Source organism: Syzygium oleosum, unplaced genomic scaffold (genome assembly GCF_021117445.2).
Source record: "Syzygium oleosum isolate NSW1041296 unplaced genomic scaffold, Sole_v2.1 Sole_v2.04, whole genome shotgun sequence".
NCBI lineage: Eukaryota > Viridiplantae > Streptophyta > Magnoliopsida > Myrtales > Myrtaceae > Syzygium > Syzygium oleosum.
In genome coordinates, this window is record NW_026607488.1 from 12,998,726 (window position 1) to 13,025,622 (window position 26,897).

The following is a 26,897-nucleotide window of genomic DNA, read 5'->3' on the forward strand; positions in this document are numbered from 1 at the left end:
AGAGAGAGAGAGAGAGAGCGCAATGGAGACGGAACTCGAGCGCTGCGCCTACGGCGGTGGACGGCGTCCAGCCGGCGAGACCGCGGCGGTGGGGGCGGTGGCCGGCAGGCTGCGCGAGAGAGGGAGGAGGGGACTGAGATAGAGAGCGAGCGTTAAGGCGCGCGAGATGAGACCGAGATAGATAGAAGCGAAGGAGAGAGAGGGAATGAGAATTGAAACCGAACTTAGAAATTAGGGTTTGCTTTGCTTTAAAATAAAAAATTAAGAAATTTGGGTCGGTTTATCGGCCCGCTTCAGTTCCTTAAGTGAAATCGGGAACCGGACCGATAATTCTCAAATTTGGAATCGGGAACGGGGCCAATCTCCCAAGATCCATCCATAACCGATTAATTCGGTTTGGTTACTAGGTTGGATCGAATCAATGCACACTCCTTAAATCTTCTCGTCATGGTAAGAATATTACATGATTTTTGCTTCTTCTTTTATTAATTTCTAAGTGGGTATTACTATGCCTTTTTTGTTTTTAATTTTAAAATTTTACCTCTGAATACATTAGCTTTTCAAAATGAGAAATTTAGACGAAACTTAGCTCTTTTCCATGTTGCCGATTAATTTATAAATTGAATTGTCAAGTAGGATTAACAAAATCCAACATTTGTAAAATTTTTATATTTAATGTATATTTATATCACAATCAAACTCTTTTTTATCTATTGTCTTTTATTGAACATAATGGGATGACTAAATGAAATGGAATAGAAGCCCTCTTTGAGGCTCGTCAAGCTCATCGTAGAGAAGCTCCAAAAATTTAGGAATACACCTCATTGACAAAAAAAATTGCAAAAATAAAATTGTAACTACATTCCCATCAAACAACAAAATTTGATTAAATCAACACTTTGCATAGAATAAAAAAAAAGAATTTAAAACAGACATTAGATTTTATTTACTTTGAAGGGAAAATGACACAAACAGTCCCTGAACTTTGACTCAATATGCAATTTGATCCCTGAACTTTTAATTTGTTCAATATAGTCCATGAACTTTAGCCTAATGTTCAATTTGGTCCCTGAACTTTTAATTTGTTCAATGTGGTCCCTAAACTTTTAGTATATGTTTAATTTAGTCCCTGAACTATTTGAAAATGTTCAATGTAGTTATTCCATTAATTCAAGTTAAGGGACTACATTGAATATTTTCATATAATTTAGAGATTAAATTGAACATGTACTAAAAGTCCAGGGACCACATTGAACAGATAAAGTTCATGGACCAAATTGAACATTAGCCTAAAGTTTATGGACTATATTGAATAAATTAAAAGTTCATGGATCAAATTGCACATTGGATCAAAATTCAGGGACTGTTTGCATCATTATCCCTACTATGAATTGAAAAAAAATTAGTTGACTCATGGAGTGTTGACAAATATCAAAGTGCCTCAATGTTCATCCCTTTTTAATTTTATTGTTATTGGTGTATATCTAGATACGCCGATAGTAACATGCCCTATTTGAAAGTGTCTCATTGATGGCAGAAAAAGATTACGGATTACCCACTTTTTGATATAGTAAATAAAAAAAAAACCTGATGTTTTTTTGCTTGAAGACAAGTCAAATAACAAATCACCATAAAAAAGTGAGCCTTTGAGGTAGTAGTGATTTGACAAAAAGAAAGAAAAAAAAAGGTAGTAGTGATGGTACTAGTGATGAAGAATGGATAAGTTGCGATAAAAAGAGGTTAATTTGTAACTTTTATATAACAGTAAGTTCAAAATTGAGGGAACACAAAATGAAAAAATAAAATGGACTGAATTTAGTCATATAGGATGTGAAAATAGCCCCCACCTGCACATTGAATACTAAAAATTTTATTAATGGTAAAACTTAAGACTTTTGGCATTTAAAGTCATTAAGTCCTTCTCACAATCTTCATTCACATGAAAAACTGAAGCCAGAAGCAAGAAATCTTATTACCATCTTCAATATTTACAAGATCAAAAGAAAAGAACTTCGAGAATACTGGCAGAAGCTTTAAACTTGTGCATGAAAAAATGGATCAAAAGAATGAAACAAAAGGGATCCTGTACGTCTTAAACCAAAAAATTGCTGCTCATCACTCGAAGTTATGATATCCTGATCAAGAAATTTCATTTAAATGAATCCTATCAAATTGTAGGAACGATGCCAGGATTAGAAGATTCGGCCGGCATTCTGATGGCCGGTGGCGGGAAGCTGCATGCTTCTCCTTTTACTTCTGCTAGAACCTCCGGCAGCGGAGATTCCATTAGGTGGCGAAACGGGTTGCGGGGCATTGGGATTTCTACGCTGCCTTCCAGCATCTTTAGGGCGAAGCTCATGCTCGGCCTCGACTCCGGTTGGCACTGAACGCACCACAGAGCGACCATCGCCATCCTCTCGGCCTTCTCTCTGCAATTCTCTTGGATCCCGCATGCAATCATCACGTCCGAGAACCTCCTCTTCCCGTGCTTCTTCCACACCCATCTCGGAAACCATTCCTGGTGCATCGGTATCAAGGAAAAACTCAAGAATGTAAGTCTAAACGTGGTAAAATGTAGCTAATGCGATTTAATGAAATTAGATCCCAACCCAAGAAACTGATAATTGCATAATCCCACTCTTGATCTGACCCCTCTATGACCTCTCTTAAGCCTAATTTAGTCCATGACTCGGCCTCTTTCAGCAGAGTCGCTACTCTTTCTTTTAGACTCTGGAACACTTCACTTTATACTGTTTGGACAGACCGACTGGCCAATTGATCATCAATCATCATCGAATGCCTGCGCATTTTGTCATCCTTAAAGTTCAAATCTGTCCAGAGCAATCAGTTATAACGACAACTTCGATATCTGTTTTTTCTTTGATCAATGGTACCTGTGTATAGACACCGCTCCCTCTTACGAGACAGCCTTAGACACTTGCTATTAGGAGATACAACTGTTTTAGACAACACCTGGCTGTCGGGAAGATTCACGTCAAGGTTCCTCCTGCGCCCGAGGATCTCAAACAGGAGCATACCGAAGCTGTACACGTCGCACTTCTGGGTGACGGGGAATGGCATCCACATTTCCGGCGCGGCATATCCCGGGGTACCCCTCCCTCCGGTCATCGTCACATGGGTCTTTTCCCGGTTACAGAGCATAGCAAGCCCGAAATCAGCTACCTTCGGGCAGAAGTTTGCGTCCAGGAGGATGTTCTCTGGCTTTATGTCATAATGGATTATTATCTGATGACATTCCTCATGTAGATAGGTGATCCCTTTGGCAGTTCCGATTGCGATATTGTGTAGAACCTCCCACTCTATATCTTTATCTGCGCTGAACAGTAGTCGGTCCAATGAACTATTGTGCATGAATTCGTATACAAGCGCTCTTAAGTTTCTGTCGAAGCAAAATCCATATAGCTGAACAAGATTCATATGGTGTGTTCTACCAATGGTGGTTACTTCGGCCAAGAATTGATCTTCAATCTTCTTGTCCGAGCTGCCGTTTAGTACTTTAACGGCCACTGACAACCCGTTCAAGAATGTCCCTTTATAAACTGCCCCGAAACTGCCTGCACCCAGTAAATGCGAGAAATTACAGGTGGCGATTCTTAGCTGTTGAGAAGAGAACCGTATGGGCCTATCTATGTCATCGAGAATCTTATCGACCACGATCGTTGAGAACGTGGGGGCAACCGAATTCGTGCCCCTTCTGAGGGTTGATCGCCTAAAACAAGCGCTGATGCTCAAGGATACTCTAATGAAGATAATAACCGCTGCACATGAATGATAGAGGAATTTGTTATACGATGACATGATCGTATTAAACACGAATAGCCTTGGAAGATTAAACATCATATGAGTAGTTTCTTGCAAGAACAGAGAAGTAATAGTTTCATGGAAGATTAACCATATGGATTTGAAACAACGAAATTAAAAGGCAAGAAAAGACTCACAGAGGAATATCACAATTGCAGATGTTTCGCTAGACACCATTGAATCGACCAAAATGGGAATCGAAGCAGCGAAGACGAATGCCAGAATTAGATGCTCATCTTGTTGTTTTTCCTTGTAAGTAGCTTTATAGAGGTTGATCTCAGTTTCAGATAGATTCTATGTTTTCTTCGACAGTACTAAGGAGGATATTCTTCGGATGGTTCTCTTCATTTTACCAGCACATTTCCAATTCCACTTTTGTTGCTTCATGTTTGTCTAGGGCTGACTGTTGGAATAAACAAAGCCCTTATTGGGCATGAAGTTTCTGCATCCACCATATTGCCTTGCTTGTAACGATAATGAGCGATGCTTAGAAGACCATAAGTCAATGCCCCAATTGAATTTTTCTATGCTTCCTTAGGGAGGAATAATAACCAAACCAGAATCCAAACAAATCAGGGCGAGACAAAGAAGACGCTGTCATCGACGCGGCATGAGTCATGTAATCCTAAATAGAGCAATGACTCAGAAACTTCGTTATATCCTTGGCAGCCGATGTGTTCAAGGAATTAGCGGGGTCTCCCATGGTGGTTCTAGGATGAGGCACAAGATATCATTTTTCATGCTTTTGGCTGAGCTTAATTCCCTAGCGAATCCTGATGTAAATCTATAATTCCTTACCCTGTCGAGGCCCCGAATCCTACCTATAATGGATTTTCAGCTGCGGCCATGGATTTTCAGCTAAGTAAACAATGCCAAATAGAGTCGAAGGTGTGTGCGAGCGGTAATTTTCAGTAATTGTCTAAACTCAGATAGCGGTCCTCCTTGATTTGTGAACTATGCGATCTCAGAAGAATAGTGAAATTCACAGAGAAAATTACCATGTAGGATGAGTTCAAGTCAACCACATGAAGCTCCTCTGTGCAATCATCTAATGCAATGTTGGTTTACATTGTGTATGTATGGGATTATATAGGCGGATCCGTTGCTGTCAAAACTCAATTACAGTTTATGTAGTGAAGTGGGAATATGATTTCTCTATGAAGAGACTGCAGGATTGATCAACCCCCAAACTCAACTTGTGTTTCGTCCATTGAACCAACCCATTCGTTAATCATGCAAGCAAAAGCCAACTTCGGCCACAACTTATTCATGCTATATAGTTATCGATTTTCAAGAATTGTCGACTTCGAGGCCCCTAATCAACTACTAAATAACCGGAGGCAGTTATGATTGAATTCTATTATTATTTATTGATCTTCTAAGGCGACTACTTAGCTTCCAAAACTGGTGCGCGAATTTGGAAAATCAAGTCAAGTTTCAATGTATCTAATTTTAATTAAATGCATTTAGTCCCTAGTTATTAAGTGTCTTAATTCATAGCCTGGAGAGTCTTTATTTCGACGTTGCTTTCAAGAGTCTACATTATGTGAATACTTCAAAAGTCATTTCAATTTCTAGGATTCCAAGAGTCTTTTCTTTTGTTTAATAGAATCACTCTTGTAAGGGAGACTAATTGAATTTGATGAATATATATGAGACTTTTATCAAGTGAACGAATTTCTATCTCGATTTTTTATCCTTGGTTGGTGGCTGTGTGCCTACCTTGGTAGTGAACCTAAAAGTTTTTTATCCTTGGCCGGAGGGTTTCCTTTAAATCTTGGTGGAGAATTTCTCCTATCCCAAAATCTTTCTTATCCTTATGCCTTGGTGGTGAATTTCATATATCCGAAATCCTAGACTGGCGGTGTTTCTTTATGTCTTGATGGTGAACTTCATCTATCCAGTTCATCTATGGCTGGTGGCGCATCATTTATGACTTGGTAGTGATCATATCCATCTATCATAAATCCCATAATCACTCAAAACATATTCCCCAGCCCACACACGCATCAGAGACCATTACCTGCTCTAACTTCAGTTGAAGAATATGTACAGTTAAACCTGATATATCACATCAAGTAATACCACAATCCAAAAGTCGACGAAAACCTGAGAACCAATTAATACCATAATACATACTTATATTCGTGGATTGACTAAATCCTTCATATTTTCTTTCGATTTCACAGGAGCATTCAGATGAAAATCTGCAACATTCTATTGCAGTCTTATCTACCTGTCATCCGAAGAAGGGGCAACAGCATAGAACCAAGGAGTTGAAATCCTATTGATGAAGACTCTGTTTTTTAATAGCATAGTAGTCATTAATCAGGCATTTAAAAACCATAAGATGGGGGATTAAGATTAGGACCGCAAATGCTCCCCGCCACATATTGCTTTCTGAATAAAATAACTAGAGCTTGGCAAGGTCGTGGACGGCTTCTTTTATGGCCCACCCAAACCAATAGAATACTGCAGATTTGCAGCTTCAAGATCATTCAAAAGTGACAAATGCACAAACTGGAAAGCTCGTCAAAATATGAATCCCGAAAGACATTCATGCGGGATTCCAATAACATACATCAGGGTGTTACCAGATTCCAAGTATTGCACATCGGGAAACCTTATGTACATTTTGGAGGAAGATCTAATCCTAATGATAACTTTGGCACAGTTCCTGCTTGAGAAGGATCTCTGAATCGGAAATTATACTTTATCAGAGCCACAACTGAATCCATCCTTCGGACTCTATATCAACCAGAATGCATTAGACACTCTGCAACTTGTTTGACATTTTGATTTTCTCACGTTCCTTTCCCTGCAGTGGGTGTGCATCATAAGTCTGTGAAAATGGAATAGTAGTTGCAGATCAGAAGTCGATGAGTACACATAGCAAATGCAAGTATCATCACCAGGGATAAGTTACACTCAATGGTCACGGCATGTTGGAGTAACTTTCACTTGGGTCACTAAGCTTCAACTTATTGCACATGTTGCATCAATTTTGCAACTCGATTAGCATTTTTAGGCCATTTCTCGTCAATTTTTCAACAGAACTATTTTCTTCATGACTTTTTCTCTGGTTTTCACGGCAAAAGAACACTACAAGTGCCATAACTTGTGTACGGCGCTCACTTTAGTGCCATAACTTTTTTTTGGATCACTTTAGTGCTAAAATTTTTGAAAAACGATTACTTAAGTGCTAAAATTTTTGAAAAACGATCACTTAAGTGCCAACTCCAGTGCCGTACACAATTTTTCGCCGGAAATCTGACGTGGCATTTTTTTTATTAATTTCTGAAGCTGACGTGGCTCGCCGGAGTCTCGCCAGAGATTGGCACTTAAGTGATCGTTTTTCAAAAATTCGTTTTTCAAAATTTTTAGCACTTAAGTGATCGTTTTTCAAAAATTTTAGCACTAAAGTGATCCAAAAAAAAGTTATGACACTTAGGCTCCGTTCGTTTGGCGGAAAATATTCTCCCGGAAAATATTTTCCGGATTTTCCGGTGTTCGGGGGGCGGAAAACGTTTTCCGTGGGAAAATATTTTCCTTCCCCCCTCACAAAATAGCCTAAGTTTACGGAAAATGACTTCCGCTTCTTCAAAAGTGGAAATCATTTTCCGGAGCTTCTTCTTCACTAAGGTCGCCGGCCGCCGCCGCTGCTGCCGGTCGCAGCAGCCGCCACCGGTCGCCGGCCGCCGCCGGTCGCCGGCCGCCGCCGGTCGCCACGGTCGCCGCCGCCCCGTCGTCGAGTGCCGGCGCTTAGCGCGGCCGGTCGCCGCCGCCCGGTGCGCCGGCCGCCGCCGCCGGACGCCGCCGCCGGCGAAAAATATTTTCCGAAACTTTTTCATATTGGTCGCCGAACACCGGAAAATTATGTTCCGGAAAAACATTTTCCAGGAAAATGACTTCCGGAAAAATATTTTCCAAAAGGAGAATATTTTTCGCCAAACGAACGGAGCCTTAAGTGATCGTTTTTCCTCCGAATTGACGTCAAAGTGATCCGAAAAAAAGTTATGGCACCAAAGTGAGCGCCGTACACAAGTTATGGCACTTATAGTGTCCTTTTGCCGGTTTTCACTGATGAGTTGCTGCAAATCGCAATGGCCCAGTGGATCAGAGCTGAGATGGAGCGCTCCAAGAATCAAGTCAAACTCAAATTCTCCAATACTTTATTTGATCAACAACCAAACACTGCCATGGCGATAGTCTACATCAAGCATTTAGCGACTTAATAACCAATCGATGCGCGTACTGCAGCAACTGCTACTGTACTGAAGTCCAAAGCAAATTGATGTAATGAAAAGTGAAAATGCAGCAAAACTGCAATAGAGTTAGTGAAAATGATCTAGTACTCAACTACAGGCCACCAAACTTGTACCCCTGACAAGCTGCCTACACAAAATTACAACCCCGAGCAACCTCATCATACTTCATGACTATATAAGCATCCTCTATAAGCAGACCACTCAAAGCAGGCTACTTTTCGAAGAATCATGACATAAAGTAAGGGAAAGAGTGAAGGCAAAGCTGAAAGAACACAGAATAGCAAATCCAAATGGCAATATAAACAGAGAAAAGTAAGACCTTGGCAAAACTTACTGATCTTTGGTTATCGTAATAATTTTCCAACGCCCACTGATACCTCGACTGGTCCAACCCAAGCCAACGGGCCATGTGGCTATCCAAGCTTGATTGAGCTGCCAAACTAAGCAAGAACAGAATTCCTATAAATTTTGCAGAAAAGGAAGACAAAAAAAATGAGGAAACACCGCTAAAATTACACAACATGTACATTGGGAAGCTGAACTTTGAAACTGTGCACCTATACATGCGGAATGTAGAATCTGGAGATCAAGAAACCATTTTGTTTCTTCTCGACCGATTAAATGAGGAGAACAGAAACGCCCACATTCTCTGTTGCACCAATCTACCATAACAAGACAGAACTGTCTCAAAAGAAAAAAAAACATGGTTTGTTCCTATCAAAGCTTCAAACTTCCGATCTTCTTCCTCATTCAGGAACAAAAGAAGAAAACTAAGGAAAGCCGCCATTTAGAAAAGGCAATGTACAGAAAAAGCTAAAGCAGAAACTCTTACCATTTGGCAACTTCTTAGTGGCCGGGTTCTTGAAGAATCCCAGAACAGACCCATAGTCAAGCGAAGATGGAGAAGCGATGGACTTATCGAAGCGGTGGGGAGGCGGTTGAACCGGCGGAGGGAAGACTTTCACCGGCGAATCAAGAACTGGCATGACCGGCTTCGGGTTGGCGGTGGGGTGTCGAAAACAGCATAAGGGACCTATTTTGCCGATCACCAGAGGGGGTTTAGTGATGGAAGCTTTGCTGATTGACATTGTAGTGGCAAGTTCAAGTGAAAGAACGCGGAAGATGAAGGAAGGGCTTGTTTGAATTTAGGAGCAGGGGACTTGGCGGATGTGAGTAATACAAGTTTTGATTGAAAGAAAAAGACTTTCCCTTCTATTAAGAACAAAATTATTTTCCTTAAACCATCAAACAAATAAAAATTAACCATTTTCCTTGAAAATAATTTTCATAGAAAATCTTTTCCTTTATTTTTCAGCAAAATAGCCGCTAATTGAATTTCTTGTATATGTTTGCATGATTAACATTTATGGTTACGTTGGATTCATGATTAACGATTATAATTTCTTTATCTTTATTTTAGGTTACATACATTGGCTTGGAAAGCAAAGTAAAGAATGATAGAAAAAAATTACCAAGTTAGTAAACATGTTCCAATGTAGTCCTAAACATGATTAAATTCCAATGTAGTTATTCCGATTAAGTTTTGCCTGAAATTATTGAGGTGGTGATCAATTATCGCAAGCCATCCTAGGTGGGAGACCGGCGATCTGCCGTGGACCAACTTTCGAAACGATGTGGTAATCCATATTCTACAAGAAAATGGATCATGATTTTGGTCATGACGCCGATCGCGCTCAATCACTGTCGAACTGTATGCATGTAACTACATTCACCATCTGTGGCGAATCCCTGAAGAAAGTTATCAGGTAGTGCCCCTGAGAATTGCCTATCGGACTTATGAATCATTTGCCCCCGGAAAATGAATCTCGAGCCGCTTCTGTCAACGCCTTGCCGTCACAACATTGGGCAATGTACGATACCTCCGGACAAAGGTTCCATGATGTCCACCTCAATGTCATAGTCTGGTCTAAGGATCATAATACCATTTTGTCCAAGAGCATTCAAGGCCGTGTTCTGAGTCCTGACTGAACAATTTCAGTGGACAGTCGATTGAAGTCACTATAGTGACTGGTGATTCAGCAGCAGAATCAGTTCATTTCTTTTGTCCGTGTTGAACTGAAGTTGTCTTTAGCATAGATAGCACTACACATGAAAAAATGATGCCTAAGAAGCAAGGAATCTTGTCCATCTTCATTATCTACGAGATGAAAAGAAAAGAGCTTACTGTCAAAAGCTTTAACTTATGAATGAAAAAGAGAAGGGTTAATATCACAAAAAATCTCAAACTGGTACATTTGTGATAAATTTACCCCAAACTATTTTTTTGACCACAAAAAACCCCAAACTAGTACATTTGTGATAATTTTAATTCGAACTAATTTTTTTACCATAAAAAATCCAAAACTGGTTACCTATGACAATTTTACCCCTAATTAATTTTTTAACCACTAAAAACCCCAAACCGGTACACCTGTGATAAATTTATCCTCCGTTAGTTTCTGTTAAATTTTACTGTCAATTTGCTAAGTTTGATGACACGCGATAGTTGACGGGTGTACCAGTTTGGGGTTTTATCCCTTTGTTTGTCACAAGTTTACCAATTTGTGATTTTTCGTGATATTAATCCAATTTAATGGACATTAACGGATGGTAAATTTGTCACAAATGTATCACTTTGGGATTTTTAGTGGTAAAAAAATTAGATTGGGGTAAAATTGTCACAGGTATACCAGTTTGGGATTTTTGGTGGTAAAAAAATTAGTTCGGAGTAAAATTGTCACAAGTGTACCAGTGTGCAGTTTTTGGTGATCAAAAAAATAGTTCGGGGTAAATTTGTTACAGTTGTACTAGTTTGGGGTTTTTCGTGGTTAAAAAATTAGTTCGGAGTAAAATTGTCATATGTGTACCAGTTTGGAATTTTTTGTGGTATTAACCCAAAAGAGAACGAAACAAAAGTGGTCATGTACGTCTTAAACCAAAAAATTGCTGCATATCACTCGAAGTTCTGCACTTTTTGACACGCGAGATGTATAAATCTTGATCAAGAAATTTCATTTAACTGAATCTGATCAAACTGTAGGAGCCATGCCAGGATTAGAAGATTCGGCCAGCATTCTGATGGCCGGTGGTGGGAAGCTGCATGCTTTTCCTTCCACTTCTGCTAGAACGTCCGGCGGTGGAGAATCCATTAGGTGGCGAAACGGGTTTGGGGGCATTGGGATTTCTATGCCACCTTCCAGCATCTTCAGGGCAACGCCCATCCTCGGCCTCGACTCCGGTTTGTACTGAACGCACCACAGAGCGACCATCGCCATCCGTTCGGCCTTCTCTCTGCAATTCTTTTGGATCCCGCATGCGATCATCACATCTGAGAAACTCTTCATCTTGTGCTTCTTCCACACCCATCTCGGAAACCATTCCTGGTGCATATCAATGAATAACTCAAGAAATCAAGTCTAAAGATGATGGGAGTGTACTTGATGCCTTAGATTTAATGAAATTAGATCCCAACCCAAGAAACGTAAATTGCATAATGCACTCTTGAGCTCACCCCTCTATGACCTTTCTTAAGCCTAATTTAGTTCATGACTGGGGGCCTCTTTCAGCAGAGTGGCTACTCTTTCTTCTTAGACTGGAAACTGTTTGGTCAGACTGACTGGCCGATCGATCATCAATCATAATGGAATGCCTGTGCTCTTAGTGATCCACAACGGTTGCATCTGTCCAGAGTAATCGGCTAAAAAGAAAACATCGATATCTTTTTTTCTTTGGTCATTGGCACCCGTGTTTAGACGCCGCTCCCTCTTACGATACAAGCCAAGACACTTGCTATCAGGAAATACGTACCTTTTATACGCATTACCTGGCTGTCGGGCAGATTCACGTCAAGGTTCCTCCTGCGCCCAAGGATCTCGAACAGGAGCATACTGAAACTGTACACATCGCACTTCTGGGTGACTGGGAACGACATCCACATTTCCGGCGCGGCATATCCTGGGGTCCCTCTCCCTCCACTCATCGTCACGTGTGTCTTTTCCCGGTTACAGAGCTTAGCTAGCCCGAAATCTGCTACCTTCGGGCAATAATTCGGGTCGAGGAGGATGTTCTCTGGCTTTATGTCGTAATGGATTATTATCTGATGACACTCCTCATGTAGATAGGTGATCCCTTTGGCAGTTCCGATCGCGATATTGTACAGAGCCTCCCACTCTATATCTTTACCTGCACAGAACAGTAGTCGCTCCAAAGAACTATTGTGCATAAATTCGTATACAAGGGCTCTCAAGCTCCTGTCGAAGCAAAATCCATATAGCTGAACTAGATTCATATGGTGTGTTCTACCAATGGTGGTCACTTTGGCCAAGAACTGATCTTCAATCTTCTTGTCCGAGCTGCCGTTTAGTACTTTGACGGCCACTAACAGCCCGTTCGTGAACGTCCCTTTATAAACTGCCCCGAAACTGCCTGCACCCAGTAAATGCGAGAAATTACTGGTGGCCATTCTTAGCTGTTGAGAAGAGAACCGTATGGGCTTCTCTATGTCATCGAGAATCTTATCGACCACAATTATAGAGAACGTGGGGGCAACCGGATTGGTGCCACTTTTGAGGGTTGATCGCCTAGAACAAGCGCCGATGCTCAAAGATATTCTAATTATGACAATAACCGCTGCACATGAATGGAGAGGAATATGTATGACGATGCCATGATCGTATTCAAACTCTTCAAAGATTAAACAACATATGAGTAGTTCCTTGGTTCACAGAAAAGAAATAGTTTCATGAAAGATTAACCATCATGTGAATTTGAAAAAAGGAAAATAGAAAGCAAGAAAAGACTTACAAAGGAATATCACAACTGAAGATGTCTCGCCGGACCATTGAATCGACAGTAATCGGAGCAGCGAAAATAAAAGCCAAAATTAGTTGCTCATCTTTGTAGTTTTTCCTTGTAAGTAGCATTATAGAAGTTGATTTTTCAGCTTCAGATAGATTCCATGTTTCTAAGGAGGATTTTCTTTTGATGCCGGAACCAGCTGGTTGCCGTACAAGAACTTGTACGATGGATCTCTTCATTGGACTAGCCATTTTGATTTCACTTTTGTTGCTTCATGTTTGTCTGGGCCGACTGCAGGATTAAACAAAATACCCTTCTTGGGGAAGAAGTTCTTGTGCCTTACTTTTAACGATTATTAATCAATCCCCCAATTAAATTTTTCTATGCTTCGTCGGTGAGAAATCCAAACAAATCAGGACGAGAAAAAGAAGACACCGTCGTGGAGGCTGGAAAATTCATGCAATCCCATTTAGGGCGATCAGAAACTTTGTTAGCTCATTAGGTGGTCTCACCTCGTGCAGTTAATTCGACAAGGTATACAGCGCGCGGGTTACTTCTCACCATTGAGGATGAGTTCACGTTTTTCTTGCTTTCTGAACTTGTAGAGTGGCATAAGGAGAAGAGATATGTGTGGCGAGGACGAGGATAAGTTTGAGCCGGTGTTACATTGGATATTGTTTTCTTGCGTTGAAACTAATAGAGACAACTTGCGGATGTTTTAACTACATTATTGGTTCGCTCCTCTAGTTTTTCTTCAACAAGTATTGGCTGTCGTAAGTCTCACATATATGAAATGCTTACACGAAAAAAAGACGCACAAGCAAACACTTAATTATTATGTTGTCAAGCGTAACTAGTTGGAGGATTAGGAAATTCAATTCCAGGGATTTAAAATCACATGTTCGAATCCCACAAGTTGCGAGCCTGACTGCTGTGAATCAATATTACATGCATTGGTCAAAGGCGGGAAGTTAACCCATTCATGGGACTTACAGGGTATTGCATCGGTCTCTAAACTTGTGCTCCAAGACTATAATACAAACTTACACCGTGATTGACTAAGTCTTAAATAAATGAACGATATTCAGATTCTCCTTAGATTCCACAAGATCATTCAGATGCATATCTGCAACATTCTATTGCAGTCCTGTCTACATTTCATCTGAAGAAGGTGAAAAAGCGTAGAACTGACAAGATGAAATCCTATTGATGAAGACTCCATCTTTTAATAGCATGGGAATCACAAATTAGGCATTTAAAAACCATTAGATGGGGATTTATTAAGATTAGGACTACAAGTGAAACCTACGACAAACTGCTCATGGAGTTAAAATAACCGGAGTTAGGTAAGGTCATGGACAGCTTCTCTTATGTCTCGCAATAGAATGCTGCAGATTAGCAACTTCAAGATCATTTGCACAAACTGGAAAGCTCGTTGAAACATGGAATTTGAAGGACACTTATACTGGATTCAAATAACATACATCAGAGAGAGTCCAAGTATTGCACCTCAGGAAATTATATGCACATTTTGGAGGAAGATCTCATCCTTATGAAAACTTTAGCACAGCTCTTCCTGGACAAGGATTTCCGAGTCGGAAATTATAATGTATGGGAGCAGCAACCGCATCCATCTTTTGGACTCTATATCAGCCAGAATGCATTAGACACTCCGCAACTTGTTTCACATTTTATTTTTCTCACCTTCCTTTTCCTGCAATGAGGGAACATCATAAGTCTGTGAAAATGGAATACTAGATGCATATCATAAGTCTATGAGTATACGTAGCAAATGCAAGAATCATCACAAGGGAGTTGTGGTTTTTGTGGTTTTTTTGTGGTTTTCACTGATGAGTTGCTGCGGACCGCAATGGCCCAACCTTTTTGAAAAAGCAACAATGGAGGTTTGCCCTGCTCTGGCAGAGGGTCACGCCTTGTGTTGATAAACCAGAGGTCAAGTGATCGTCACCCAGCCAATAGTCAGGGAACTGTAGCCAGATCCTTGCCAGTCTAAGGCAATGGTTGAACAATCCTCACCCTGGTCATGGACGGGGCCATACAACCCTCTGCTTGCTCAGGAAACTGAGCCACTGCTTTCTCCAATGGAGGGCCATGATTCGCTCTCTTTTCTGAAGTTTTGGTTTTTTTTGCACTTTGTTGGCCCCCACTAGCACCCCTCATGAGTAATCATAAAATAAAAACAATATGCGCAGCTGATATGTCACTGGTACAATAAAAGATTTCATTACAAAACACCAAAGGGCAACAATCAAAAGGGATCCACAAATTGTAGTGACTCTTAATATATATAAAAGAAAAACAGAGAATTTCTTTTTGATAAGCAACCTAGATGAAACTTAACCTCAAATTGTAGTGATTCTTAATATAACTCACCCCCATCACCGGGTTAAGGAAGAAAGAAAGCTGTCCATATTCAGCAGGACATGCCATGGCAAGCAGAATTATCTTCTTTTTTTCTACCTCAAAGTAACTTTTATATTAAGTTCCTTTAGTTGCTTTGGATTTCATATTACAAGTCGTATTCAGTAATTCACTAGCAAAGGCAGGAAGGATTTAAGGAATTAGCACGTTTTTTGGCCTAAACTGCCATGCAAAGAAGCTGCTTCAATTGAAAATGAGAGCTCACTCGCATATAATAACACTGGCAAAGACAACCTGCACGAACACTAGGCTAGGCTTTTTGTGTAACCCATAGCAAGCCGTGCCGAGTGAATTGCAAGATAAATTGCCACATTAAGGAACTTTTAGCAGAGCAGATGAAAGAATTCCACCCAAACAAGACAAGGCTATTTTCTGACCATTCATCTAGCAGGAAAATCAAGCCTAGACCACTTCACCAAGAGACTGTGGCTTGTCAACTAGATGAAATAAATTCCATTCATGGCTATTGAGATTTAGATTTTGCAATCAGGTCAACAAAATTTGATTTCAATCACGCCAAACTTACAAATTTTTGTGGGTGGTCGATGTACTTCGACCAGAATCCGGTCAATATCCCGGTGAACTGCTGAAGTACCAGGTGGCCATGCCATTAGCATTTCAGGGAATATTCGCCAAATTCTGATCAAAGTGCATTGATTGCAAAAAAATAATAATTTATTGCACTGGATGATTAAATTGAAAGTCCAATGACCTGATTGAGAAATCGCTAAAGATTAGGAATCATTCATGGAATTTAGTCCTGGTTTGCAGTTATTTGAGATGCTGTTTACCGCCTATCTGTGGATCCTCCTCATCCACCAGTAGAACCCATACAGACATAAAATGTTACTTTAGAACAGAGTTAGCATTTTGCCAGAAAACGTTGGTGCCGGGCCAAATCTATCTTGACTTGAGCTGAGAAATCTAAGCCATGACAAGGCCAGGGCCTCGATGAAAACAGCTTTTGAATTTGAATAGGCTGAGACATTTTTGTTCTGTTCAAGTTCCGGTGGATTAAAGCCGAGATAGAGTGCTTCAAGAATGAAGTCGAACTCAAATTCTCCAATACTGGATTTGATCGACAACCAAACACTACCATGGCAATGGTATACATCATATGTTTAGTCACTTAATAAACGATCGATGCGCTCACTGCAGCAATTGCTGTTGTACCAATGTGCAAAGCAAATTGACATAATGAAAATTGAAAGCGAAGCAAAACTACTACAGAGTACATGAAAATGATCTCGCAACTAAAAGAGCACTCCACTAGAGGCCACCAAACTTCTACCCCTGACAAGCTGTCTACACAAAATTACATCCCCCAACAACCTCATCTCACTTCATGACTAATTGAGCATCGTATACAAGCAGCAGACGACACAAAGCAGGCTACTTTTCGAAGAATCATGACATAAAGAAAAGGAAAGAGTGAAAGCAAAGCTGAAAGAACACGTAATATCAAATTCAAAGGGCAATATGAACAGAGAAAAATAAGACATTGGTAAAACTTACTGATCTTTGGTTATCGTAATAATTTTCCAACGCCCACTGATACCTCGACTGGTCCAACCCAAGCCAACGTGCCATGTGGCCATCCAAGCTTGATTGAGCTGCAAAATTAAGCAAGAACAGAATTCCTGTAAGTTTTTCAGTAAAAAAGGAAAAAAGAAGTAGAGAGGAAACACAGCTAAAATTACACAACATGGACATTGAGCAGCTGAACTTTGAAACTGTACACGTTCACATGCGAAATGCAGAATCTGGAGATCAAGTTACAATTTTGTTTTCTTTTTGTCCGATTAAACGAGGAAAACCGAGACGCCCACATTCTCTTTCGGACCAATCTACCATAACAAGACAGAACTTTCTTAAGAAAACATGGTTTCTTCACATCAAAGCTTCAAACTTCCGATCTTCTTCCTCATCCCGGAAGAAAGGAGAAAAGACCGAACAAAATCCAAAAAAGAAAACCAACAAAGCCACCATTTAGATAAAACCAATACACAGAAAAGCTAAAGCAGAAACTTCCACCGTTTTGCAACTTAGTGGACGCGTTCTTGAAGAATGCCAGCACAGACCCACGGTCAACCAAAGACGGAGAACCGGCGGAGTTGCCGAAACGGTGGGGAGGCGGGAGAACCGGAGGAGGGACGACCTTCGCCGGCGGATCAAGAACCGGCCCGGCAGGCTTCGGGGTCGGCGTTGGGGTGACGAAGACAGTGTAAGGGCCCATCTTGCCGATCACCGGAGGGGGTTTAGAGTCGGCGGCTCTGCTGATGGACATTGTAGTGGCGAGTTTGAGCGGAGGAACGCGGAAGATGAAGGGCTTGTTTGGATTTGAAGAGCAGGGGACTTGGGAGAGTGAACTACGCGACCCAGACGCTCGTGCAGTGCAGAGAAAGACAGTTTTGAGAACGCTTCTGTTTCTTTTTGGTACGGACTACTATTGGTCAAACTTCTGTTTCTTTTTCGTACGTACTATTTGTCAACCTTATGTCACCTTATCTTTGATTTTGGGCAGAGAAAAAATGATATAAATGGTTATTTAGCTTTAATTTCATATATAATATAGTTCTTAAATTTTTAATTTATTTAATATAGTTTTTTAATTTTAATTTAATATGCAATAATGGTCCATGAACTTTAAATTTGTTCAATATGATCCATAAATTTTTGGTACATACTTAATTTAATCCCTAAAATATATAAAAAAATGTTCAATATAGTCATTCTATTAATTCAAGTTCAAGGACTACATTGAATATGTACCAAAAGTCAAAGGACCACATTGAACAAATTAAAAGTTCGAGGACCATATTGAACATTAGGCTAAAGTTCAGGGATTACGTTGAACAAATTATAAGTTGAGAGATCACATTACATATTAGGTCAAAGTTCAGGAACTATTTGTGTCATTATCCCTTGGGCATATTGTATGAATTGGAAGTTCTAAAACTTATTACAAAAATACAATTGAGTCTTAAAATTTCAAAAAGTGCAATCAAGTTCTAAACTTGTCCAATTGGTCCAATTAGGTTTTTCCATTGATTGCACTTTTTGAAAGTTTTGGGACTCAATTGCACTTTCGCGATAACTTTTAGGACTTAATGACACTTTTTGAAAGTTTTAGAACTCAGTTTCAGGATTCGATTGCACTTTCGTGATAAATTTTTAGACTTGATTGTATTTTTTAAAAGTTTGAGGACTTGATTGCACTTTCATGACTTGTTTTAGGACTTAATTGCACTATTTGAAAGTTTTAGAATTCAATTGTACTTTCGTGACAAAAATTAATGATTTCCAGTACAGTTATCCCATTGTTATATGAACTTGAGTCCACATTAATTGGATATTTCTTATGATCGTTAATTACATAAGGCTCACATGATCAACGATTATGATTATGTTAAATTCACGTAAAAACTTCTCTTTATTTTTAGTTACATACATTACCTAAGAGAGAATAAAGATAATGTCACCTATAAACCTTTTATTTATACTTGAGATTCAAAACTCTTTCTTTATTTTTTTATGCAAAATAGTCTCTATACTTTTTAAAAAACACCACCGTTATTCGTTCGGTAAAATTTGCCGTCGGATTTTTGATTTGATAACCGAGAATCCAACGTGACAACTTGAGAGCACCTGTCATGTTATTATTGATATATTTGTTAGTAATGTGGTTAATAAAAAAATACAAATAAAAATTCAAGTGAAATTGTAAAAGAGAAAAAAGTTAGGAGGGGGAGTAGGTGGTAGTGGTCCGACCCACTCAGCAGCTACGTGATTGTTTATCCATAGCGATCGTTATGATGGTGGTCATTGTGTCTATCGTGGCGATTGCCTGAGACCACCGTGATAGAGTGAGATAGCGATCTCTAAATCAGGGCTCAAGATGGCTATCGTCGAAGGGTGACTTCCGTCAGTGGTCTCAAATCTACTGCCACGAACAAAAACAAGGGAAGGGCTTGATGCCATTGGAAATTTTAGGTTACCATAGCGATGGCTCACTCAAGGGGCATGGTCAGTGGTCACTTAGGGCACTTGGCTACAAAGTGCAATGTGGAACCTCAATATCAACGGGCTTATTAGTAAATAGCAATTGGCATGTACAACATGCCCAGTTGCTTCTCGTGGATTTTCATAACCCTGCTATGAAAAAATAGGATATGCACGGGTCAGACTTTTTCCATATCTAGTTTGGTTAAAACACTCCTAACAAAATATTGTTACCATTTTATTTATTATGGGTCCCACCTTTAAGCATCATGTGCATTCTTAGTGTCCTTTTTTTTTGGTTTCTTCTTTTGTGGGTCCCGCTTTCTTTCAACTTTATGCTTCTCTTTTTCTCTCTCCTTTTTCTTTCTTTTCTTCAATGTTTGATATGGTTTTTGCATCATTTTTCATGGTGGGTACCGGATAAATTGATTAAATTCAGAGTGTTGGTTAATGTTAGGAAATGTGGTCATTTTTCTTGTGATGGATTTAGGTCAATGAAGTTTGAAGTTGTTTTTTTTTCTTTTTCTTCTTTCATCTCCATTTTTTTGTTTGAGAAAAGTGGGTATTGATTCATCCTTTGTTTACTGTTGAATTTAATTCAATTTTATGCTTTTGAGGATCTTTAGTGAGGCCTTTTGGCATTGATGAGTGTCTCTCCTTCTGGGCATTCTGTTTGTTGAAGTTTTCGAAATTTTGTGGGGACGAGTGGAAAGAAGAAAAGCGGGTCTTGTCCAATCTTGAAGAGTTTTGCTTTCACCAAGTGAAAAAAAGGTTTATCATCCCATTAACTTCTAATGATTGAATTTACTGATTTCTTTGACCCTGTTGGGATAGAGCATGCATTTGATTTTTTGAGTGGGTTATGAGTATTCTTTTCATTGAAAATTTTCTCAGATTGGTTTCCATTGATCTCTTTCATTTCTGCAATTTGTTTGGCAGAATGATTTCAAGATGCACATTTTGATATATTCCCATAGGTTTAGTTCTAGTTCAGACTTTGTAAAGGATGAAGAATTTTTAACCAATAAATTTCAGTTTTCTTCTCATTTCAGTAGGATGATTGAAATTTTTTACCATTTTATTTCTAGTTCTTGGTAAAGTGGAAAACCAATAGGCACGCCAAATACATTTTTGCATATTACCTGGTAAAGTCTATTGGTGGCTATGCAAAGTGTGATTAGATCCATCCTCTTTATTATATTGGGTTGGTTTTGAATAGAGAGATATGGATAATACACATTCCAGAGGGAAAATTTCATTTTGGTACCCAAAGTGGGGCCTTTTTCTTAATTTGGTACCCAAAGTGGACATAGTCCCAAATTGGTACCCAAAGTGCCCATTCATTCTCAATTTGGTACCCAAAGTGCCCATTCAGTTTCAATTTGGTACTCAAAATGGACATAGTCCCAAATTGATACCCAAAGTGCCCATTCAGTCTCAATTTGGTACCTGAGTTCGCCGGCCGGTCAAATGCTCGCCGGCCGGCAAGAAATTTACTGTTCCGGCTACCGGAACAGTATTTTTTTTTACTTTTTTTTATTTTTTTTCCCTTTTTCTGTTTTTTTTCTTTTCCTTTTCCTTTTCTTTTTTGTTTCCTTCTTCCCTCCGCCGGCCACAGCCATGGCCGGCGGAGGTCGTCAGCGTCGACCCTCGCCGGCGTCGGGCGGCGGCCCTCGCACGGGGGGCGAGGTCGCCCTCGCCGGCGTCGGGCGAGGGCCACCCTCGCTTGGGTCGGCCCTCGCCCGACGCGCAGCAAGGGCGACCCTCGCCGGCCAGGGCGAGGCCGCCCTCACCGGCGCCGGCGAGGTGACCCTCGCCGAGGATCCGGCGAGGGCAACCCTCGCCCTCGCCGGATCCGGGTAGGGTCGGCCCTTGCCCGCCCGGGCGAGGTGGCCCTCGCCGACGCAGCGGCGAGGCCGCCTCGCCCGACACCGGAGAGGGTGACCCTCGCCGAGTCTGTCGAGGGCGAGGTCACCCTCGCCGGCGTCGGGCGAGGTGGCCTAGCTGCGTCGGGCGGCCGACCCAAGCGAGGATGGCCTCGCCAGACGCCGGCGAGGGCGACCCTCGCGCGCCCGGGCGAGGCCGCCTCGGCCGACGCCGGCGACCTCCGCCGGCCATGGTCGTGGCCGGCGGAGGGAAGAAGGAAACAAAAAGAAAAGGAAAAGGAAAAGAAAAAAACAGAAAAAGGAAAAAAAAAAAAAAAAAAAAAGTAAAAAATGCATTCGTAGCCTAACAAAGAATTTCTTGCCGGCCGGCGAGCATTTGACCGGCCGGCGAACTCAGGTACCAAATTGAGACTAAATGGGCACTTTGGGTATCAATTTGGGACTATGTTCACTTTGGGTACCAAATTGAGACTGAATGGGCACTTTGGGTACCAAATTGAGACTGAATGGGCACTTTGGGTACCAATTTGGGACTATGTCCACTTTGGGCACCAAATTGAGAAAAAGGCCTCACTTTGGGTACCAAAATGAAATTTTCCCCATTCCAGATGACCGAGCCTAATTCTAATTGTTTTGTTCCGAAGCAAAGATATCCACGGAATGGTTTGTACTATTTAGATTTCATGACCCAGAAGTACTGTATTCTCTTTCGGATAGGCCCTGAAAGGAGGCTTCAATATGTTGCACAGCCACCAATTAGACCGAGAAGTATCATTCGACTGAGTTTTGTACTTTTACGGAGGTGATTATGGTGGCATTTTCTCTACGAGAGAGATGATGAAAGATGGGACGAAAAGGAAGGAAAGTGGGACCTACAAAAAAAGAAAACCAAAAAAAGACACTTATGGAAGTGAAAGGTAGGACCCTCAATGGGTGAAATAGTCATAACACTTTGTTTGGGAGTGTTTTAATCAAACTAGGAGTGGAAAAAGCGCGACTCTTAAAATAAATGTTGGAGTAATGGTATATATCATCAGCAATACGGGCACATCCCTTTGTAATGAAGGCTAATGCTATCTTTAACAAATTAGAGCCTTGGTCCTATCTTGCCCAAAATGGCCACAAAGTCCACCATTATGAAGTTCAGCTTAGCCCATTCTCTATCAAAAGAAATCACATTCTCACGGAAGTATTTTATATTATTTTTGTGGGCAAGATGAGAGAGAGATTTGGAAAAATGCAAAGAAGTTTACGTCTAGATTATCTTTGAAAAAGAAAATCCATATCAGCAATTTTTAATGGCGTCAAGTTCACATTAACAAAACCTGTTGTCGAAACGGTGCAAGGATGAATTGTGGCAATTATTTTAAAGGTACATAGACCACTTTGAACCCAAAAAAAGAAAAGAAAAATAAAATAGAGGACCAGTTTTGAACTTGCGATCACCAATAACATTTTTCGAAAAAAATTTCACTCGAGATAAATTTGTTTTTCAAACGAAACTCAAGATCAATTTACCTGTCGCTTTCACTACTCCTAACCGTCAATTTCCATATTTTTTTTCCGAGATTCAATCACTTCTACACGAGAAATTGGAAAATAAGAAGTGAACATTGCCGTAATTATGTAGGACAATATACTCCCAATTAGCTTATTAATATATATTCATTCTTCTTTCAATTTAGTTATTTCACATTATATAGGTTCTTTTCTTAGAAGGCAAGTCATAGATACCGGGTATAGCTTAGGGTTCATTGCGCCGATCTGCATGATTGAGAATTTATTGATACTGTAGTTCTATCCTTCTCCCCGAATCCTTCCCGTCTGTCCTTTCTCTGCCTTTGATTACTTCTGTTAAAATATGTCTCGAGTTTGAACCCGATAGACGAAACCCGACCCAAAATAAATTAAAAAAAAAATCTGGAAGTTGAATATTTATGGATGTCCACCGTGGAAATCTATATTTCCTGTTCAATTTTGGAGTGCAAAGCCATGTTGGAAAGTCTGAGTGAAAGAAGAGGAAATAAAATAAAATAAAAAGGAGGGGGCGCATATTTGTTTCGGTTTGTGGAGTCGGCCAAGGCAAATAGAAAAGGAAAGTTGACCATGGCCTTTGTTGATTGAATTGACCGAATTTTAGTGGATGCTATGCGAGGATTTCTTTTCGTGTGATATTCCTTTTCACGGATGGATCAGACTTATATTTGGTTTCCTTCCCCAAATATGTTATATAAATAGTCGCAAGATTGGTGCAGACCTTTGGGGGGTATTCTTGAAGCGCCGCATTCGTGAGTGCTTGTTGTTCCGCGACTGTTGCTAGAGAGGGAGAAATATTGAAGCGCCATTCGTCGAGTACTTGTGGATTATCTCCGTGGGTTTTCTTTGTGAAATTACATCAAGAGTTCAAGTGTTTATAGCGAATAAATCTTGTGATAAGATTTGTGTACAATTTCTTCAAGAGATTGAGAGATTATTTCGTGAGGAATTGTGGGGCTAAACACTGCGTGTGTTATTGGGTGTAATTGGGACTTGGGAAACACTTAGAGTGTTTGAGTGACTCGAGTGTGGTTGTAATCTCCGTTGTATCGCTTGATCTATAGTGGAATTCCGTGCTGCTCTTCTCATGGATGTAGGTCACTACGACCGAATCACGTAAATCTGGTGTCCGATCTATTTTCTTATTCTGTCAATTTTATTGTTCGATCGCTTGGCTTCCGCAACAATTGGTATCAAAGCCTGGCTTGGCTGAGTTAAAGCGAATCGATGGTGATAGAAGAAGAAAAAGTGAAAATTGACAGATTTGATGGGAAGGACTTTGGTTTCTGGAAGATGCAGATTGAGGATCATCTATATCAGATGAAATTGCACTTGCCCTTGTCTGGGGAGAAGCCAGAGACGATGAAGCAAGCTGATTGGGAATTGCTGGATAGACGAGCTTTGGGTGTTATTCGGCTGACGTTGGCTCGTAACGTCGCGTTTAACATCGTGAAAGAGACAACCACTACGGGTTTGATAAAAGCCCTATCGGACATATACGAGAAGCCCTTTGCGATCAACAAGGTCTATTTGATACGACGTCTGTTTAACTTGAAGATGAGCGAATGTGCGTCGATTGCTGATCATATTAATGAATTCAATGTGATCGTTAGTCAATTGAGTTCAGTTGAGATTGACTTTGAAGATGAGGTACGTGCTTTGATTCTATTATCCTCATTGCCTGATAGTTGGAATACTACTGTTAGTAATTCCTTTGGGTCAACAAGTTTGATGTTTGATGGTGTTCGAGATTTAATTTTGAGTGAGGACATCCGTAGAAGAGAATCTTGCGAATATGTATCTACTGCTTTAGTAGGTGAAAATAGAGGAAGAACTGGTACACGTGTTAGCAGAAGTAGTATGAACTCGAATAGACGAAGTTAGTCTAGGACTGATGGTGTTGTCTGTTGGAGCTGTGGCAAGAAGGGGCATTTTAGAAGGGATTGTCTTAAGCTGAAAAACGACAAGGGTAAAGGAATTAGAGTTGAGTCTGTGGATGATGTTGCTGCTATAGCAGACAATAATTCGGATAATGCTGATTATGTCTTGTCTGTCACTGATAATTCGTCGTTTGGCGGATGGATTATGGATTCTGGTTGTTCTTTTCACGCTACACCAAACAGATACTGGTTTACTACTTATCAGTGCACGGATAGTAGTAAAGTGCAGTTGGGGAACAAGGATGAATGGGATGTTATTGGTGTTGGTGATGATAGAATCAGAATGGATGATGGTATTGTGTGGACATTGACTGGAGTGAGGCATGTTCCAGAGTTGAAGAAAAATCTGATTTCCTTGAGTGCCCTGGATTCAGCTGGGTGTCGGTATTATTCAGAATGTAGAGTTCTGAAAGTTGTTCGAGGTGCCTTGGTGATAATGAAAGGAATCAAGCATAATGGCCTGTATGAGCTTCAAGGTGAGACAATGACGGAATTCGCTGCGGAGACGTCGGATGCATTTGTTCGAGAGTCTGAATTGTGGCATATGCGTTTGGGGCACATTAGCGAGAGAAGCCTGAAGGATCTAAGTGAAAGAAATTTGCTATGTGGTTATGTGGCTAACGAACTGAATGTATGCAGGTGCTGTAATTTAGATCAACGGCGGAAAGTGCAGTTTAGTATGGTTGTCAGAGAAACCACGGATATTGCAGAATTAATTCACTTAGATGTTCGCAGATTGTCGCGATTTCTTTCGAGGAAGAGTGCTAGATTTATGCTAACAGTTGTTGATGACTACTCGAGGAAGACGTGGGTGTTTGTGCTTAGGCACAAGTTTGATACTGTTGTCAGGATCAGGCAGTTAAAAGCTTTGATCGAAAAGAAGACTGGTAAAACGATCAAGCAGGTGCGGACTGACAATAGTATGGAGTTTTGCTCGAAGCTGTTAAACGAATTATGCATGAAGGAAGGCATAGTGAAACACCGCACTAGTGCCAGTAAACCACAACATGTTGCAGAGTTGATGAGCAGAACATTACTAGAGACGGCCCATAAAATGCTCTGTAGTGCTGGTATGGCTAGGAGATTCCTAGCGGATGCGCTTAGTACGGCGAGCTACCTGAAAAATAGATCCCCATCGACTGCGATTGAATGTCGGACTCCCGAGGAAGTGTGGTCATGTAACGTTGCTGATTATTCTGTTCTTAGAACGTTTGGTTGTCCATGTTATGTTCGAGTTAGAGATGGTAAGCTCGATGGAAGGGCAATGAAGTGCATGTTCTTAGGTTATGCACAAGGTGAACGGGGCTATAAGTTGTGGTGCCCGGAATTAAATTCATCTATTATCAGTAGAGAAGTAACATTTGACGAGTCTCCAGTACTTTTGGCTAGGAGTGTTAATAGCAGTGTTTATACGGATCTGGACGGTGTTCAGCTTGAGGTGGAGTTGCAATCAGAAACTCCTGAGGTAACGAGTACTAGCGAAATAATCAACACGGATGGTGCTTGTAGCGAGGTGGAACCTATTGAGCCAACGGTTGCTATAACTGCTGATATTAACAAGGAGCGTATTCGGTCTCCTTGTAGATATAGATGCAATGATGGTTTTGCTTTATCTGCAATTGAGGAGGTTGGGTCGAAAAATCCTTGTGGAGCAGTTAAAGGTGCATGTGGAGTTGGTGTTCTAATAAGGTCCACGACTATGGTGAAGTTCAAGCGAGACTTGGACTTGAAAGACGACTGTGGCGGTTGAGCCCATTGGGGGCTGTGGGAGAGTAGTAGCGAAATTTGGATTCTATCAAAGCGATTGTGACTTGGCTCAAACGTCGAGCCAAGGTGGAGATTGTTAAAATATGTCTCGAGTTTGAGCCTGATAAATGAAACCCGACCCAAAACAAATTAAAAAAAAATTTGGAAGTTGAATATTTATGGATGTCCACCGTGGAAATCTATATTACCTGTTCAATTTTGGAGTGCAAAGCCATGTTGGAAAGTCTGAGTGAAAGAAGAGGAAATAAAATAAAAAGGAGGGGGCGCATATTTGTTTCAGTTTGTGGAGTCGGCCAAGGCAAATAGAAAAGGAAAGTTGACCATGGCCTTTGTTGACTGAATTGACCGAATTTTAGTGGATGCTATGCGAGGATTTCTTTTCGTGTGATATTCCTTTTCACGGATGGATCAGACTTATATTTGGTTTCCTTCCCCAA

The 26,897-nt window shown here is 40.6% G+C and overlaps 4 protein-coding genes across 4 annotated transcripts; all 4 read right to left on the reverse strand.

Annotated features, from left to right (window-relative positions):
* Window positions 1-2,167: 2,167 nt before the first annotated feature.
* On the reverse strand, window positions 2,168-3,819 carry LOC115679378 (G-type lectin S-receptor-like serine/threonine-protein kinase At1g34300). Its single transcript, XM_030602961.1, has 2 exons — window positions 2,974-3,819; window positions 2,168-2,518 (listed from the first exon to the last, which is right to left on the reverse strand). Exons 1-2 carry the CDS (start codon window positions 3,817-3,819, stop codon window positions 2,168-2,170), a joined length of 1,197 nt encoding a protein of 398 aa, XP_030458821.1.
* A 2,770-nt stretch (window positions 3,820-6,589) lies between these two features.
* Window positions 6,590-9,178, reverse strand: LOC115664582 (uncharacterized). The gene is made up of 3 exons (XM_056310912.1): window positions 8,923-9,178; window positions 8,425-8,522; window positions 6,590-6,640 (listed from the first exon to the last, which is right to left on the reverse strand). The coding sequence occupies exons 1-3, from the start codon at window positions 9,176-9,178 to the stop codon at window positions 6,590-6,592; spliced, it is 405 nt and encodes a 134-aa protein (XP_056166887.1).
* A 1,941-nt stretch (window positions 9,179-11,119) lies between these two features.
* Window positions 11,120-13,138, reverse strand: LOC115664584 (G-type lectin S-receptor-like serine/threonine-protein kinase At1g34300). The gene is made up of 3 exons (XM_056310412.1): window positions 12,929-13,138; window positions 11,914-12,804; window positions 11,120-11,470 (listed from the first exon to the last, which is right to left on the reverse strand). The coding sequence occupies exons 1-3, from the start codon at window positions 13,136-13,138 to the stop codon at window positions 11,120-11,122; spliced, it is 1,452 nt and encodes a 483-aa protein (XP_056166387.1).
* A 1,162-nt stretch (window positions 13,139-14,300) lies between these two features.
* On the reverse strand, window positions 14,301-17,744 carry LOC115664583 (uncharacterized). The gene is made up of 3 exons (XM_030586501.2): window positions 17,364-17,744; window positions 16,845-16,942; window positions 14,301-14,601 (listed from the first exon to the last, which is right to left on the reverse strand). The coding sequence occupies exons 1-3, from the start codon at window positions 17,614-17,616 to the stop codon at window positions 14,572-14,574; spliced, it is 381 nt and encodes a 126-aa protein (XP_030442361.1). The 5' UTR covers window positions 17,617-17,744; the 3' UTR covers window positions 14,301-14,571.
* Window positions 17,745-26,897: the final 9,153 nt, after the last annotated feature.

What these genes read in the sequence shown, in the direction of transcription:
- LOC115679378 (XM_030602961.1), bottom strand. Translation starts at nt 3,819, where the DNA reads ATGTCATCGTATAACAAATTCCTCTATCATTCATGTGCAGCGGTTATT. An exon ending in TGAATCTTCCCGACAGCCAG is followed by an intron (nt 2,519 to 2,973) that starts GTGTTGTCTAAA and finishes CCGATGCACCAG; the next exon opens with GAATGGTTTCCGAGATGGGT.
- LOC115664582 (XM_056310912.1), bottom strand. Translation starts at nt 9,178, where the DNA reads ATGTCAATCAGCAAAGCTTCCATCACTAAACCCCCTCTGGTGATCGGC. An exon ending in CACTAAGAAGTTGCCAAATG is followed by an intron (nt 8,523 to 8,922) that starts GTAAGAGTTTCT and finishes TTAGTTTGGCAG; the next exon opens with CTCAATCAAGCTTGGATAGC. An exon ending in ATTACGATAACCAAAGATCA is followed by an intron (nt 6,641 to 8,424) that starts GTAAGTTTTGCC and finishes CACCCACTGCAG; the next exon opens with GGAAAGGAACGTGAGAAAAT.
- LOC115664584 (XM_056310412.1), bottom strand. Translation starts at nt 13,138, where the DNA reads ATGGCTAGTCCAATGAAGAGATCCATCGTACAAGTTCTTGTACGGCAA. An exon ending in CGATTACTGTCGATTCAATG is followed by an intron (nt 12,805 to 12,928) that starts GTCCGGCGAGAC and finishes CTGTGAACCAAG; the next exon opens with GAACTACTCATATGTTGTTT. An exon ending in TGAATCTGCCCGACAGCCAG is followed by an intron (nt 11,471 to 11,913) that starts GTAATGCGTATA and finishes GATATGCACCAG; the next exon opens with GAATGGTTTCCGAGATGGGT.
- LOC115664583 (XM_030586501.2), bottom strand. Translation starts at nt 17,616, where the DNA reads ATGTCCATCAGCAGAGCCGCCGACTCTAAACCCCCTCCGGTGATCGGC. An exon ending in GTCCACTAAGTTGCAAAACG is followed by an intron (nt 16,943 to 17,363) that starts GTGGAAGTTTCT and finishes TTAATTTTGCAG; the next exon opens with CTCAATCAAGCTTGGATGGC. An exon ending in ATTACGATAACCAAAGATCA is followed by an intron (nt 14,602 to 16,844) that starts GTAAGTTTTACC and finishes CCCTCATTGCAG; the next exon opens with GAAAAGGAAGGTGAGAAAAA.